The following is a 14,059-nucleotide window of genomic DNA, read 5'->3' on the forward strand; positions in this document are numbered from 1 at the left end:
GCCTATGTGCATCTGCACGTGTGCACTTGTGAGGGTTTCTCACACCCTGCTGCTGATGTACAGCTTTGGTATTTTACCCTCGCAGATTAATTTGAAAGTTCTTCAGTATTATCTAAAGAAAGTCCAGCTTGGAAACCCCTGATAAAACCCTTTCAGGGCGGTTCTCTTGAGAAAGACGCAAAGTGCATTCTGTAACTCCAACCCATTCGTGGGGACATTTCCATGACATCACAAATGCTCGACTTGTGCTTTTGTTTCAGAGGTACACTAACAGATTAGAAGACGGCAAGACAAAGGTAGCAGAACCTGGAGGTATCTCATATTTAATCTCATTTCTTCAGCACACCATTTAGGGATTTCAGGTTTGTGTATACAGACTCAATGCACGTTGCGACTGTACCACTGCAGCCTCATGCTAAACCCTCCGAAATGCTCTAATTATTGTTTTTATGAGGGCTGCTGTGGGCTTGGTTGAATTTTGAAATCTGTGCTTGGCCTGAAATCAATGCACTCTTTGGGGTCACCTAATTTCGGTCTGAGCTGGTCAACCCACATTCTTCAAAGACCAGAGTGAGTAGTGTTCTGAATCACACTGGGGCTGTTCTTACTTCAAAGTTTAATGCAGACCTCTTGCTCTGGGCCTGGGACAAAGGCCTGGCTCTATAACAATAGTCAGTAGAGTACCATGTATGCATCTCTTCCTATTCTAGGAACTTCCTATTCCCATACAATTCTACAAACACAGCTAGCATTGGGATGTGATATTGTACATGTGGTCGTGGGGAGAATAATCACTAGTTGGATTGTAATGAGACTGTCCCGACATTGCATTGTGCAAAATCACCCAATAAACAAACAAAAAAGAGCTGTTCTGTACCAGTGATGGAGTCGGGTATATACACAGTCTTGCTTACTGGCCTGTTACTTGCGTGGATATGGTGCCAAATATGATAGTAGAAATCTAGTGGTCTGCTAAGATGCTCTGTTTAGTTTGGTTTGCTAAGTCTTCAGAACCCTTTCCAGTTCTGAATAGGTGAATCAGATCCATCAATAGTTCAACTAACAACCAGTGAAGCAGATATTCTATTTGAAGTTCAGAACTGAAGGCTTTTCAGGTACTGTGCTGGGAATGGTCCACAACCCAAATAATATCTGATCTGGTGGTTCCTTGGTGGTCACTTTATATTGAAGGATGGTGTAGAAAGGGGGCCACTGACAAGTAACTGTAAACACAATATACATATATCTAGTAATCTGAATATTCATTGTAATTTCCCTGCAGCAACAACATTAGTCTATACCAGACATTAGGCTACACAGTATGATTGGAGAGTAGTGCAGACAGGGCTCACACGGTTGAGATAAGTAATAGAAACTGTGTCTGTTCTGAATGAGGAGGGGCCCTTTCACTATCACTCACCATAGGAGTGGCTGTCAGTCGATATGTCTTCAGACGAAGGAGGAGCAACTCTTTAACGGCCAGAACACGATCCAAAATGAGTCAGGTCTTTCCTTTGATAATGTGTGAACCATGAGAATGAGTGGATGTGTCTCACACACCCACTGCAGTTTAAATGTTTAGTAATGTTTGTCATATTTGCCATACTGTCCAGACTGGTCTGTCAATAGTTTGGCTTTGAAGGTCTTTTTTTTACCAATTATCTTTCCAATTTGGTTACTGACAGCTCTGACCTGTTAGCAAGAGCACTCCCTACGCCACCAGCACTGGGAGTGGGGTGGCTAGCATTTATGCCTCCTCCAAACACATAAGGCCTCATCTATTTGAACTACCTCTAAAACAACATCTTCAAACGAGAGGAGAACACTAACTGACAACTTTGTAGCATAGCCAACAGACTATTGGTGCCAACTACCATTAGTGCCAAGTGATAAGGAGAGTGAGAGAGGGCCGTCCTGAGTGAATTATGCTCATTTCACATGTGTATCTACAATACAATCAGATTTTCATGTCTTCGGTGCTTCTGAAGAGCATTATAGGTGTTGGGTATGTAAGCTGAGGTGTTGAGTCAGCGCTGGTCACTTAATACTCCCTTACAAGTCCACCAATAGTGAGTGCTGCTCAGAGGATGTGGAAGCGAAGAGGAAGGTGATTCCATATCAGCTCAGAGATCAGGCCTCCTAATCCCTCTATGGAGCTGCCACACATCCCAGCACCATTCTCCCAAAATGGGTCACATTTCAGCAAGGGTCTGCCAGGACAAAGGCAGAAGGAAAAGTCCACATACTCACAATCACACACACATACACACACACACACACACACAGTGATTCACTAGAATATATTTGTATCCAATAACATTATTGGCCAACTAGCCATTTGTCCACTTAGCAGACTTAGCAGCACTTTCAAACTTATGTTATACACATAACAACACAATACATACATAAATCAAATGGTCAAATGTATTTCAGGTCATGGTTTAGCTACAATATGTTTGGGACCTGCATTTTAGTTGACTTTTACTTCAAGTTCTGGAATTTTTCCAGAGGTTTTTTTTTTTTTTTTTACCACAGATTCTCTCAAATGCTCTTAAATTTCACTTAGACTTGCTTGTGTGGTTTATAACACGGTATGACCTTTTTTATTTATCTAAATGGAGAAAAGGCTAAATGTATGCTACAGGAAAAATGTATGCTAAAAGTACATATGTTAGCTTAGAATCAGTGCTAGCAGGACGTTTCTGAGCAGTTTGTGAATGCTTGTGAACGCAAGCAGTATAGCAATGTAGATCGCTTAGAGCAAGTCAGTGCAGTTTGAGTAATTGGGAACTTCCTCTACTAGCAAACATGAAAAAAAACTATCTTGGCTGATCGTCTAAATTTGAGAAAAGAGTCAAATTCAGGAAATTTGATTCAAACTTCAGAATCCCCATTAACCCCAAACCTATCATAGCATTACATTGAACTGGATGAAAAGCAAACAGCAGTAAATATCCTTCAGTTTCTCTCACTCTCTCTCTCTCTCTCTCTCTCTCTCACTGCCCATGGCAGGCATAATAGCTTTACAACAAAGGTCACGATGAGCCAAAGGTAGAGAGAAAGAACACCCTCGAAAGAATAAAAGCCAGGAGGGTGAGAGAGTCTGCACAAACAGGTGTCTCTCCATTCCCTCTTTTCTCTTCCTCTCCACCTTTAGCGTCTCCTCCCCTCTGTGGGTCTTTAATGGGGTGGCAAGGCAGTGATTTGTTTCTCACTCGCCCTGAGGCCACAACTTTAGTGGCCCTCACACAGACTTCAAGGCACCACTGCAATGCCAAAAACACCCCCCTTCTGGCTATGCAAATAGACCCCGACCCAAACAGACACACACACACACAGAGAGGCATGAAATGTTCAACAAGTGCATATAATGCCAATTTATTTGTAAAAAGCTGAAAGAAAAATCTTTTTGGAGATGTGCCCAGAGGATTGATGTCACACAAAAGAAACAAAGAAAAGCCTTTCTCATTTTTTACAATATATTTTGAACCTGGCAGTTGTTCTTATTATTGTGTCACAATTTTCTGATACATATATATATTGTTTGATTGTGAATCAATCAAATCAAAAATTGCGCCCCTCTGCATTAAAAGCTACCATATGGAAACATATTGGCTATTGTTAACAATCAAGAAAGCAATGTCAAAGCTTCCATTCAACTTGAAAAAGGTGATATGAATTCCAAACTCTATCACAGCTTTTCTTGCCAAGGATTTGCATCCTTATTCAGCTGTTGAGAACCAGGGCTTTTACTCTATGTTGTACACTTTAAAGCCGAGATACAGCAGCGTCCCATCTCGAATAAATTGTTCCGACACAGCGTTCCCCACACTCTACAACAAGACCAAAACCAAAATTGTGGAATTACTGAAGAAAACGGGTAGGACAGCTGTAACGTGACGTGTGGTTGTCCTTTACCACAGAATCTTACATCACTGTAACTGAGCATTTTATCACCGCTAGTGACAGTTGCGTCTTATGTGCCCAACCAAGAGCAGCGAATGAGAGCCACACGGGTGCAGAAAATGGCTGAGACTGTAGCAGAGGAACGACAGATCACTAAGAAAGATGTGCTTTTAGTTTCTGTTTACACATTAACATGGCAACAGTTGCTGCTGAACTGCTGCGGAAGTTCCTACATGTGAAATGCTATGCCCACACGTTAAACCTGGCCTCTTAGTGAGTGCTCAAGTTGCCCACTGTGTCGAGGCTGCTAGGAAGGGTAAAACAGATTACTAAGTGTTTCCAACGCAGCCCCCAAGCAGAACCTTCCAGTTGACTTGTCACATCACTTCCATTTCTTTTATTAATAAAAGCTATTGGAAGTAAAAAAAAAACATACAGGAACAGAGACATGATGCTTTAATCTTTTAATTATTGAGCTTTTTGTTAACACTGAGGTGATGTACAGAAGACAATAAGAGGATAGGTAAAAACACACACACACACACACACAGATGGTCTAGTGGCCTTGCTTTCAGCCTGTCGTCCTTATCTGCTCCCATCACACCTATTGTATTCTTATCACAGCCCCTCTGCCCTGTCCTAAGGGCCGGTGTGTGTTCTTATATAGTAAGGTGGGAGGGAACCCTCAGTGTGTGTGTGTATGTGTTTTGAGAGCCCTGAAGACCTCCCAGAGGCCCAAAAGCTGGAGGTTAGTCATTCTTTCAAAAGCACCCTCCGTATAGCGTTCCAACTGAAGCAGAAAGTACAGAAAACTGTATGCAAAACACACACGGACACACGTACACACACATATGACGCCTGTGGGGAACATCCAGGAATGAAATGCATGACATGTTTTACATCTTCATGGAGTATAAATCACAACAGGGGTGTAAAATCCATTAACTTGTCAAGACCTATTAATTCAAGTGGTGATTCAACTTGTTGGAACTGAACCCACAATACAGTCGTGAGATGCTTCTAGATCAGCGCCCCTAGTCTGGTGATGGTTTGGGAATGCAGGCCCTGGTGGAGATCTCTTAGAGTAAATCATTGCAAAGGAATGAAAACCACAGATTGGATGTTAGGAGAAAGGAGAAACAGACTGGGAACACAGATCTATTCAACTCAAGTAATAATAGGTTGGTATGGTGTTCCAGTGTACATTCCCTGCAGACAATTAGTCAAGAGCCAAAAACATTGTGTCCACCTGCCTTATATGCTGGTGGTACTCCACATGCCACTAAAACTGCTCACTCAGCTTACTCTAGACCTACAAGAGTTCTGAGGTGGAACAGCCGGGGATTGGACTTCCAGCATCTCCCACAGGTGATACACATGTCCCAGGCCGTCCACATGATGTAAACGACAACATGGCTCATCTGACCAGGCAACCGTCTTCCTTTGCTTGAATGTCCAGTTCAGATGCTTACATGCCCAATGTAGGTGTTCCCTGTCAATGGTGGACAGGGGTTAGCATGGGCACTCAATAGTCAATAGTCTGACAATAGTCTGTGGGTGCCATGCATTGTTGTGACACATTCCTCCATAATAGTCATTAAAAAAAACATCTATGTCACCTGTGCCCCAATAGAGCACCTGTTGGTTGGGCTAAGATGGGATAATCTTTGTTACCTTCTTGGTGGATGGTCTGTTCTTGGGTCGAAAAAACTCCAAATGTGGTTTTAAATGCCAAATTAAAATCCTATGTTTTGGCCTGTTTTTTCTTTTGTTGTTGGATCATGAATAATTTGATGAGCTCTGCTTTGATTGCTTGGCTTACAACGAGACACCGCCACATAGCATAGCATAGCATAGCACTGTTTTTAGCATTGTAACATGAACACTGTCATTATTTTCGGTAATACATCCCGGGTCTTACTAAATAGTGTTGATATTCTGTTGACAAGGTGTGCGGTTTGCTAGCTAAATAAAGAATAAACCTAGTCAGCTAGGGTTAGCTTTATCATAAATACCCGCTCGTGTCCTTGCATCCTGTTTTTGACACCCCCTTCTCCAGATTAGGCTTCAGGCAAAGCCGCGGCCAGGAGGCCTGGTTCGTGTAGCAACCCGTTTTCAATCATCTAGCAATGTCTGACTCTGATGGTGATGAGCTGCTCTCCAGTGTTACTAAAGCACAATCATGGTAAAGACTGTCTCAGTAAACTAAGTAACAAAAACACTGTATTCAGCATAAATGCCCGTTGCGTTTCACCATGGCGCAGCTTAACTATAGCTTTGAGGTCTTTCACTAGTGGGCTGGGTGTCCACGATTCAAGACTGTTACATAACAGTTTTGGGGATTTTTAGAATTGGCCAGTTTTGGCTCTGTTTTGGCTATACTGCAGACACAATGTTTGAGGTTCACGGTTTGTCACTTCCAAATGTACCAAACTCTCATTATTCAACAATGACTCTGCTATAAAGTTTTCCATTTTAGGGCAGCTTTAACCTTTCCATTGTAAAATATTAGAAAAATCAGTAGACTTCACATTACATCACATTAATGTGTTGTGATATATGTCTATAATTGTTGCAACAGTATACAAGTTTCAATATGCAACTTGAATAAATCTTGAACATCTAGCCCTCTCTCTTTCTCTCACTGTATAGTTTGTATCTGTAAAAGCACAAGAGGCCCGAGCAGTGGCTGTTTGATTCTGCTCGCCTTTTATCTGCCTACACACATAGACAGCTAAACACACTCATACAAACAGGCTACAAACTGCAGAGGAGGTGTTTATTTAGAAAAACATATTGTGAATCCCCCCCACACTGCTGTCATTTTGAAATCTGACCTGATTGCTCTGTCATTTAGCTGGTGTGGTTTATACAAAGGTCAATAAATGAATCCAACGCAGATTTCCATGCCCACAGTGGTTAAGTAGAAAAAACATTGGTTGATCACACAGTGGTGGTAGAGGCAAAGCACCCTTTACCATTGTTGGTTCCTCCACATAATGCATAATGTGGTTTAGCACTGTATACATTTGCATTTAATCTAGCCACAAGCTAATATGCTAGCCAATATACAATGATACTTGGGACATAACAATTCAATGTACATATGTAATGTATATGTACACTGTATAATGTCTCCTGGCTAGCTTGTTAGCTTGTGGCTAGTATGTTTGATTGAGCAGGGGCATCGCTAGCCAGTGTTAAGAGGGCTACTTTAGCTACTGCCGCTCTAATCCAGTGCCGCCATGGCTGCTTTTAAAGATTAGAGATTGGAAGACATTCTGTAACTGCTGAAGCTGTGACAGGATGTTGGCTAAAAGCTTACAGAGATAAACATAATCATGTGAAGAGGCAAGTCTTCGGGGTGTCAGCTTCACCAAATAGCCACACTGCCAATTTCTTTTTTTATTTTACCTGTTTATACTCTAAAAACAACTGGACAGACAGACATTATGGGGCCTTTATTCATGTATCCTTTGGGAGGGGTGTGCCCATAGAGCCCCCTAGTAAAGGCTTATCCCCCCTAAGTAGCTCCATAAATCTCCAGTGACCCCTCTGAAATTGGGGCACTATAAATCACAGCTTTTGCTTCAAATATTTTCCTTTTCTAATACTGAATAATTTTAATATACTGCAACATGAAACATTAACATTAACCTAAGGCACATTTTCAGTCAAAATTTCAAAATTGCATCAAGACTGGCATAGTAAACCACTACAACTAAATAATCCTTACATCCCAAAATGATGCAATACAATATGCTGTGATACTGTATTCTTACATTCATACTGTATCTAAGGGTAGTTTGAAACCACACCAATTTCAGAATTTTAATATCTCTATATAATAAAACATAATGATATTCATGTTATTATTACAAAATGTGTACAAATGATAGATTATGCCTAAATAGTTTCTCAAGTCTCATTTGTGTTCAGTATATTTTATTTATTTATTGAATATAATTTTGAGTCATAATAATAGAGAAATAATCAATTTAATTGAGTGGTGGAGAATTGAAAGATTTCATGATGTACTGAGTCAATTCTAAGAGCTGAATTGCAATAATTAAATGGGTTGTGGAAGATGGAATTGAGTCAGGAGTAGCAAGACATTGGTAAGAGGTCTCTCACACACACGCACATAAACACACACACACACACACACACACACACAAACCCAGTGACCTTATCACCTTGACATCTTGAGAGGGAGATTTCTGTGACAACCTCTGTTGCCAAGGCAGTAGGTGAAAACTCATGTTTCCCCCCAGAGGAGTGCACGCGCACACACACACACACACACTTTGTCCTTAAGATGAATGACCTGTCCTCACATTCCCTTCAGCATCTGGTGCAGCCATGCTCTCAGGTTAGGAGGTGAATGTACCAAATGAAGCCGATGAAACTGTCAGTGTAGGTGCTTTCCTCATTCAAGGGCTCAAACAGCAGCACACACACACACAGAGGGGATTCCTAAATGTTCATTTTTTTCATAATTAAAATTTGTAAACAGGAGTTGTCACAGTGGTGAGAATGAAACCAGACGTCTGAAAAGTTGAATACCTTTAAAAGATACGTTTTGAGAGCAGAAAATGTATTTGTGTAACTAATTCATGGTGGAAAGATCCATGCAGGGTGCTGTAAGGTAAAGCTGTCCACCAAAAAAAGATGTTCAGATGTTTTCACCATTTTACCCTCATTCATATTGCAAAAAACATTCTAAAACGTCTAGGCCAATAAATTGAGACTCATGGTTCTATTCACCACCACTGTAAACCTGAATCTGTAAGATATCTTCAATGAACCACTTCACAGCAAACCACTCTGAATGACTTTCTTTACTTTTCAACCACTGAATTTTGAAGAAATTCTGAAAAGCTGATGGACTTCCACTTTACATGTTACTCTCAATAATGGCTATTTTTGTAGAGTTTGTAGACTCTGGAGCTGTAATTATAGACAGTGAGTAATCAATCAGCTAATGTGGGTCTGAGTGTGTCTGTGTGTGTGTGATCCTATCTCCAGCTTCACACATTAGCACCTCCCAGAAAGGTCTTAGCATGATAAAGCCCAGTCCCCATTTACACACACACTTATACACACACAACCTGAGGGATTATCATACAGTGTGTGTGTGTGATAGTGGTGATAGTGAGGAATTGATGCTGCACTGCCAATTTTCCATCTTTTCAATGGCACTATTTCTATGGCAGAGGGCACGTCTAATCTCATTTGCCTCATTTTCACTGAAGACAATCGGAGATAATCTTTATCTCCGTCTCTCTCTTACACAGACAGACACATGTCTGAAGCCTGCTCCAGTCTTCGTGGTGCGTTTCCATTGAATTGTAGCTATGCCTGTAAATTGCTCTAATCTTACTTAATTTTATATCTAATGTGATTACCCATGTAAATAGCTAATTAGCTAAATGCTGTTAGTATTCAGTGAAGGTGGCCCAAACTAAATATGTAGGCTAAACTTATATATATAAAAAAAGATAGATAGTTAATATTAATGTTCAATAAAGAATAAGCTAAATACATGATATAAAAATACATGAAAAAAACATCAGAAATTAGAATGATCTATTAGTTATAGTTATTTACCTTGTGTCCAAATTGCATGAACGGACCAATAGAAATGCTCAATTTTTACACTGACTTTCATTGACAGTAAAGAAAATGTATCCGTCCTCCTGAAATATGAAGTGTTTGCTTGATGGTGACGATATTTGGAATAAGCAGGTTATCTACATGCTCCTGATGTTCAAATGTTTATTCTTCTTATTAATGTTCACATGAATTCCACACAGACATAAACCACACGTCCCCACAACGTCAGAATGTTCATGCTTTCCATCTGATCCCCACACAGAGCTAAATACACGAACACTCACTCACACACACACACACACACACACACACACACACAGAAATACTGCAGATAAAGCATTTCACGCCTTCTGTATGGATGCTGTAACCTCCAATCTCTTCATCTACACATTCGTGAGAGGAACTCGTTGGCGTGTGTTTGCTCCGTCTCTCTCTCGCGCGCGCTCTCTCCAAAAGGGCATGAGCGCGGGAACGTGGGCATTTACCATTACCATAAACACACACAGCAGATGGACAGACAGACATCTGCACAGTGCCACACACTGCTCAGCAAACACGCTGAGACGTGAAAGAGCTGCAGTGACGTACATCCTGGAGTACGATAGCCTAGCTCCCAAACGGTGACTTTACCTTTATTTTTATTTTTACAGTATTATAACTACAGTTTTGTAACCACACCAAGTACTGTAATAATAATAATAATAATAATAATAATAATAGTAATAATAACAATAATAATAATAATAATAATAATAATAGTAATAATAGTTGGCAGCAGTTTTCTAGAGTGCAGCTCAAATGACAGCACACTGGCTTCAAACACTCAGAGTCTGACCTAAACAACACATCTGGAAAAAGGTTGGTGGTTGGCTACCTATCTGTCATTCTGTCATTCTGTCTCTCTCTCTCTCTCTCTCTCTCTCTCTCTCTCTCTTCCTCTCTCTCTCTCTCTCTCTCTCTCTTCCTCTCTCTCTCTTTCTCTCTCTCTCTCTTTTCCTCTCTCTCTCTCTTCCCCTCTCTCTCTCTCTTCCTCTCTCTCTCTCTCTCTTTTCCTCTCTCTCTCTCTATCTTCCTCTCTCTCTTTTCCTCTCTCTCTCTTTTCCTCTATATCTCTCTCTTCCTCTCTCTCTCTCTCTTCCTCTCTCTCTCTCTTTTCCTCTCTATCTCTCTCTCTTTCTCTCTCTTCCTCTCTCTCTCTCTCTTTTCCTCTATATCTCTCTCTTCCTCTCTCTCTCTTTTCCTCTCTCTCTCTCTCTCTTCCTCTCTCTCTCTCTTTTCCTCTCTATCTCTCTCTCTTCCTCTCTCTCTTTCTCTCTTTTCCTCTCTCTCTCTCTCTCTTTTCCTCTCTCTCTCTCTCTCTCTCTCTCTCTCTCTATCTTTCTCTCTCTCTCTCTCTCTATCTTTCTCTCTCTCTCTCTCTCTCTCTCTCTCTCTCTCTCTCTTCCTCTCTCTCTGTCTCTCTCTTTTCCTCTCTCTCTCTCCCTCTCTTTTTTATCTCGTATATATATATATATATATGTGTGTGTGTGTGTGTGTGTGTGATAAATGTGTGTGTGTGATAAAGAACAGGTAGATAACTACACCAGACAAATTCAAGACAGATAAATAGATAGATAGACAGACAGACAGACAGACAGACTGATAGATTTTGGTATGTCTGTATGTTGTTATATGATTTTTCATGATTCCATGATTTCACACGGTCTGGCTACAGCAAACATCTGTCTGGAAAACAGGAAAGCAGTGTTTTCGGTAACAGCGCTGCTGATCTGCTTTGTTGCTTTCAGGCCGGTGGGCGGGGTCGTTCGAGGTGACGTTGGGTCGGTGCGTGTGTAGTGGGCGGGGCCTTTAACCAGCGTGGTTTATTTAACTGAGCTGCTGCAGCTCAGTTAAGCAGCGAGAACTTACTGGAGGAACTGAGACTGAGCTGGAGTTTCATTCATCATGTCTTATTACGAAGTAAGTCCCACTCTGCACCATGTGCCTGCCAGGGAGGCTGATACAGGAGGGTCTCACAGGGGGGTTCTCTTATTCTCTTATTAGTCAGTCTAGAATAACCACTGCAGTCCAGATGCCCACAAAGATCAGTGTTGTTAAATGAATGTAGATTTAAGCTAGCTGTTAGACTGTCTTGTGTATTATATAGATTCAGTTTTACACTAATATCACTTCTATAAGAGAGAGGGTGTGTGATTAGCAGTAAGAGGTGAAACTGGAAGCTTACGTGCCTTCAATTAGCTGATGGTCTAAGCTGGGTCTGATGGACCACGGACTTGTAATGTGTTCAGATGAGTTGTTCAGGTATATTATTACAGTAGCTGTTATAGTTCTCAGTGCTGTTCTTTATAAATGTGTGCATCTTCTACCTAAACACACCCATACAATGGGTTCTTCAGGGTTCTTTAGTATAGACAGTGACAATGTGTTGAACCATGACACTTCAAAGAACCATGAGAATGCAAAAATGCAGGGGGGAAATGGTAGATCTTTAAAGAACCTTTCAAAGTGGTTCTTTATTGCATCGGAAAGTTATTAAATGTCAAAGAACATCTTTTCAGTATTATATAGAACCATTTTTGCTTACTGGAGGCTACAAAGGAACCCTAATAAGGGTTCTACTATTGTAAGAAATCAGAGAACCCACTTTTCAGCACTATATGGAACTATTTGGGAACTATTTGAGTAAAGGCGAAAGGAGATCTTCTTGCATATGGTTCTGTATAGAACCTTTATAGAACCTTTAGGTAAATAGCATCAAACACAGTCAGAATCTAGCCTGGCCAATAGGAGAAGAGAGAAGGCTGCTATTGGGCCTGTGTTACAGCCCGTTGTGATGATGTTTACAGTGATGCTCACAGCCTTGTTTTCGCCTCTCGTCTCACAGCACATCGTCTTCGACGACAGCTTCTTTCTGGACAACTCCTCAGAGGCGGAGTCCGGCTCGGGCGACCTGGGCGCAGACTTTGACGTGCCGTGTGACCGCGCGCTCAGCCACGAGCTGCAAGCGCGAGTCCTGCCCGCCGTCTATGGGCTGATCTTCGCGCTGGGCCTGGTGGGCAACGGCCTGGTGCTGCTGGTGATGGGCTGCCAGAAGGGCGCGCGCAGCATGACGGACCGCTACCGGCTGCACCTGTCCGTGGCGGACCTGCTCTTCGTGCTCTCGCTGCCTTTCTGGGCGGTGGACGCGGCGCGCGGCTGGCGCTTCGGCGGCTTCATGTGCGTGGCCGTGCACGCAGTGTATACGGTGAACCTGTACGGCAGCGTGCTGCTGCTGGCCTTCATCAGCGTGGACCGCTACCTGGCCGTGGCGCGCGCCACCAGCAGCCGCAGCGCGCGCCGCCTGCTGGCCGAACGCGTGGTCTACGTGGGAGCGTGGCTGCCGGCCGCGCTGCTCACGGCGCCCGACCTGGCCTTCGCCACCGTCGAAGAGGACTTGAGCGTGGTCGAGGGCGAGGAGGCGCGCGTCGTGTGCGCGCGTGTGTACCCGCCCGAATCGGCGGCCGCGTGGTCCGTCGCCTTCCGCCTGCAACACGTGCTCGTGGGTTTCGCGCTGCCCGGCGCCGTGCTCCTGGCCTGCTACTGCGTGGTGGCGGCGCGCCTGGCGCGCGGGCCCGCCACCGTGGGCGCGCAAAAGAGACGCGCGCTGCGCACCACAGTGGCGCTCGTGGCGTGCTTCTTCGCCTGCTGGATGCCCTACTGCGCCGCTATCCTCGTGGACGCGCTCGTGTCGCTGGGCGTGCTCGCGCACACGTGCGAACGGCAGCGCGCGCTGGAGCGCTGGATCTGCGCCACGGAGGCGCTCGCCTACTTCCACTGCTGCCTCAACCCCATCCTTTACGCTTTCCTGGGCGCCACGTTCAAGAGGTCCGCGCGCAACGCGCTCACCGGCGGGCGAAGCTCCAGCATCAAGATCTTGCCCAAGAAGAAAGGGGGTGTGTCCACGTCCACAGAGTCCGAGTCGTCCAGCTTTCACTCCAGTTAACACACACACACACACAGATATGGGACTGGGACTTCTATAATGAATTGTAAATATACACTGGACTTTCAATGGACCTGCTGGTGTACATACTTAGAGACTTGCTGTATGGTCCTCAAACTTCTCCAGTGGACTGAATGTACGCTTGCCTTGGGCTTGCTATCTATGTTCACACACACACAAACACACACACATACTCAAACATCTCTAACCAGTTGTAAATATGTTTGCCACGGACTTATAAGCTGGCAGGCTGAGCCTGTTGACCATTGAGTGGTCACCCAGCAGCCTCTGTGTAAATATTTAGTTCAGTATTACCGGGGGGAACTTTAAAAGGGGGGTTCTATTGTTTAGGCAAAATCTCTGCATAATTCAATGGATGCGATGTGAACAAAGACATACAGAATGGTGTGAAAGGGTTCATTGCGGAGAAACTTATCAGCACAGATGTCTTCATAGTAGTGGTGAATAGAACCATGGGTCATGATGCCTACAACACAAATATAGTCATTTTATTCACTACCCAGAACCACCAGTGACCCTACATGCATTCAGCAT

At 43.2% G+C, this 14,059-nt stretch overlaps 1 protein-coding gene across 1 annotated transcript; it reads left to right on the forward strand.

Moving 5' to 3' along the window:
* Nucleotides 1-11,421: 11,421 nt before the first annotated feature.
* On the forward strand, nt 11,422-13,706 carry cxcr4a (chemokine (C-X-C motif) receptor 4a). Its single transcript, XM_072682891.1, has 2 exons — nt 11,422-11,481; nt 12,407-13,706. The coding sequence occupies exons 1-2, from the start codon at nt 11,467-11,469 to the stop codon at nt 13,502-13,504; spliced, it is 1,113 nt and encodes a 370-aa protein (XP_072538992.1). The 5' UTR covers nt 11,422-11,466; the 3' UTR covers nt 13,505-13,706.
* Nucleotides 13,707-14,059: the final 353 nt, after the last annotated feature.

This window comes from Salminus brasiliensis, chromosome 7 (genome assembly GCF_030463535.1).
Source record: "Salminus brasiliensis chromosome 7, fSalBra1.hap2, whole genome shotgun sequence".
NCBI classification, from domain to species: domain Eukaryota; kingdom Metazoa; phylum Chordata; class Actinopteri; order Characiformes; family Bryconidae; genus Salminus; species Salminus brasiliensis.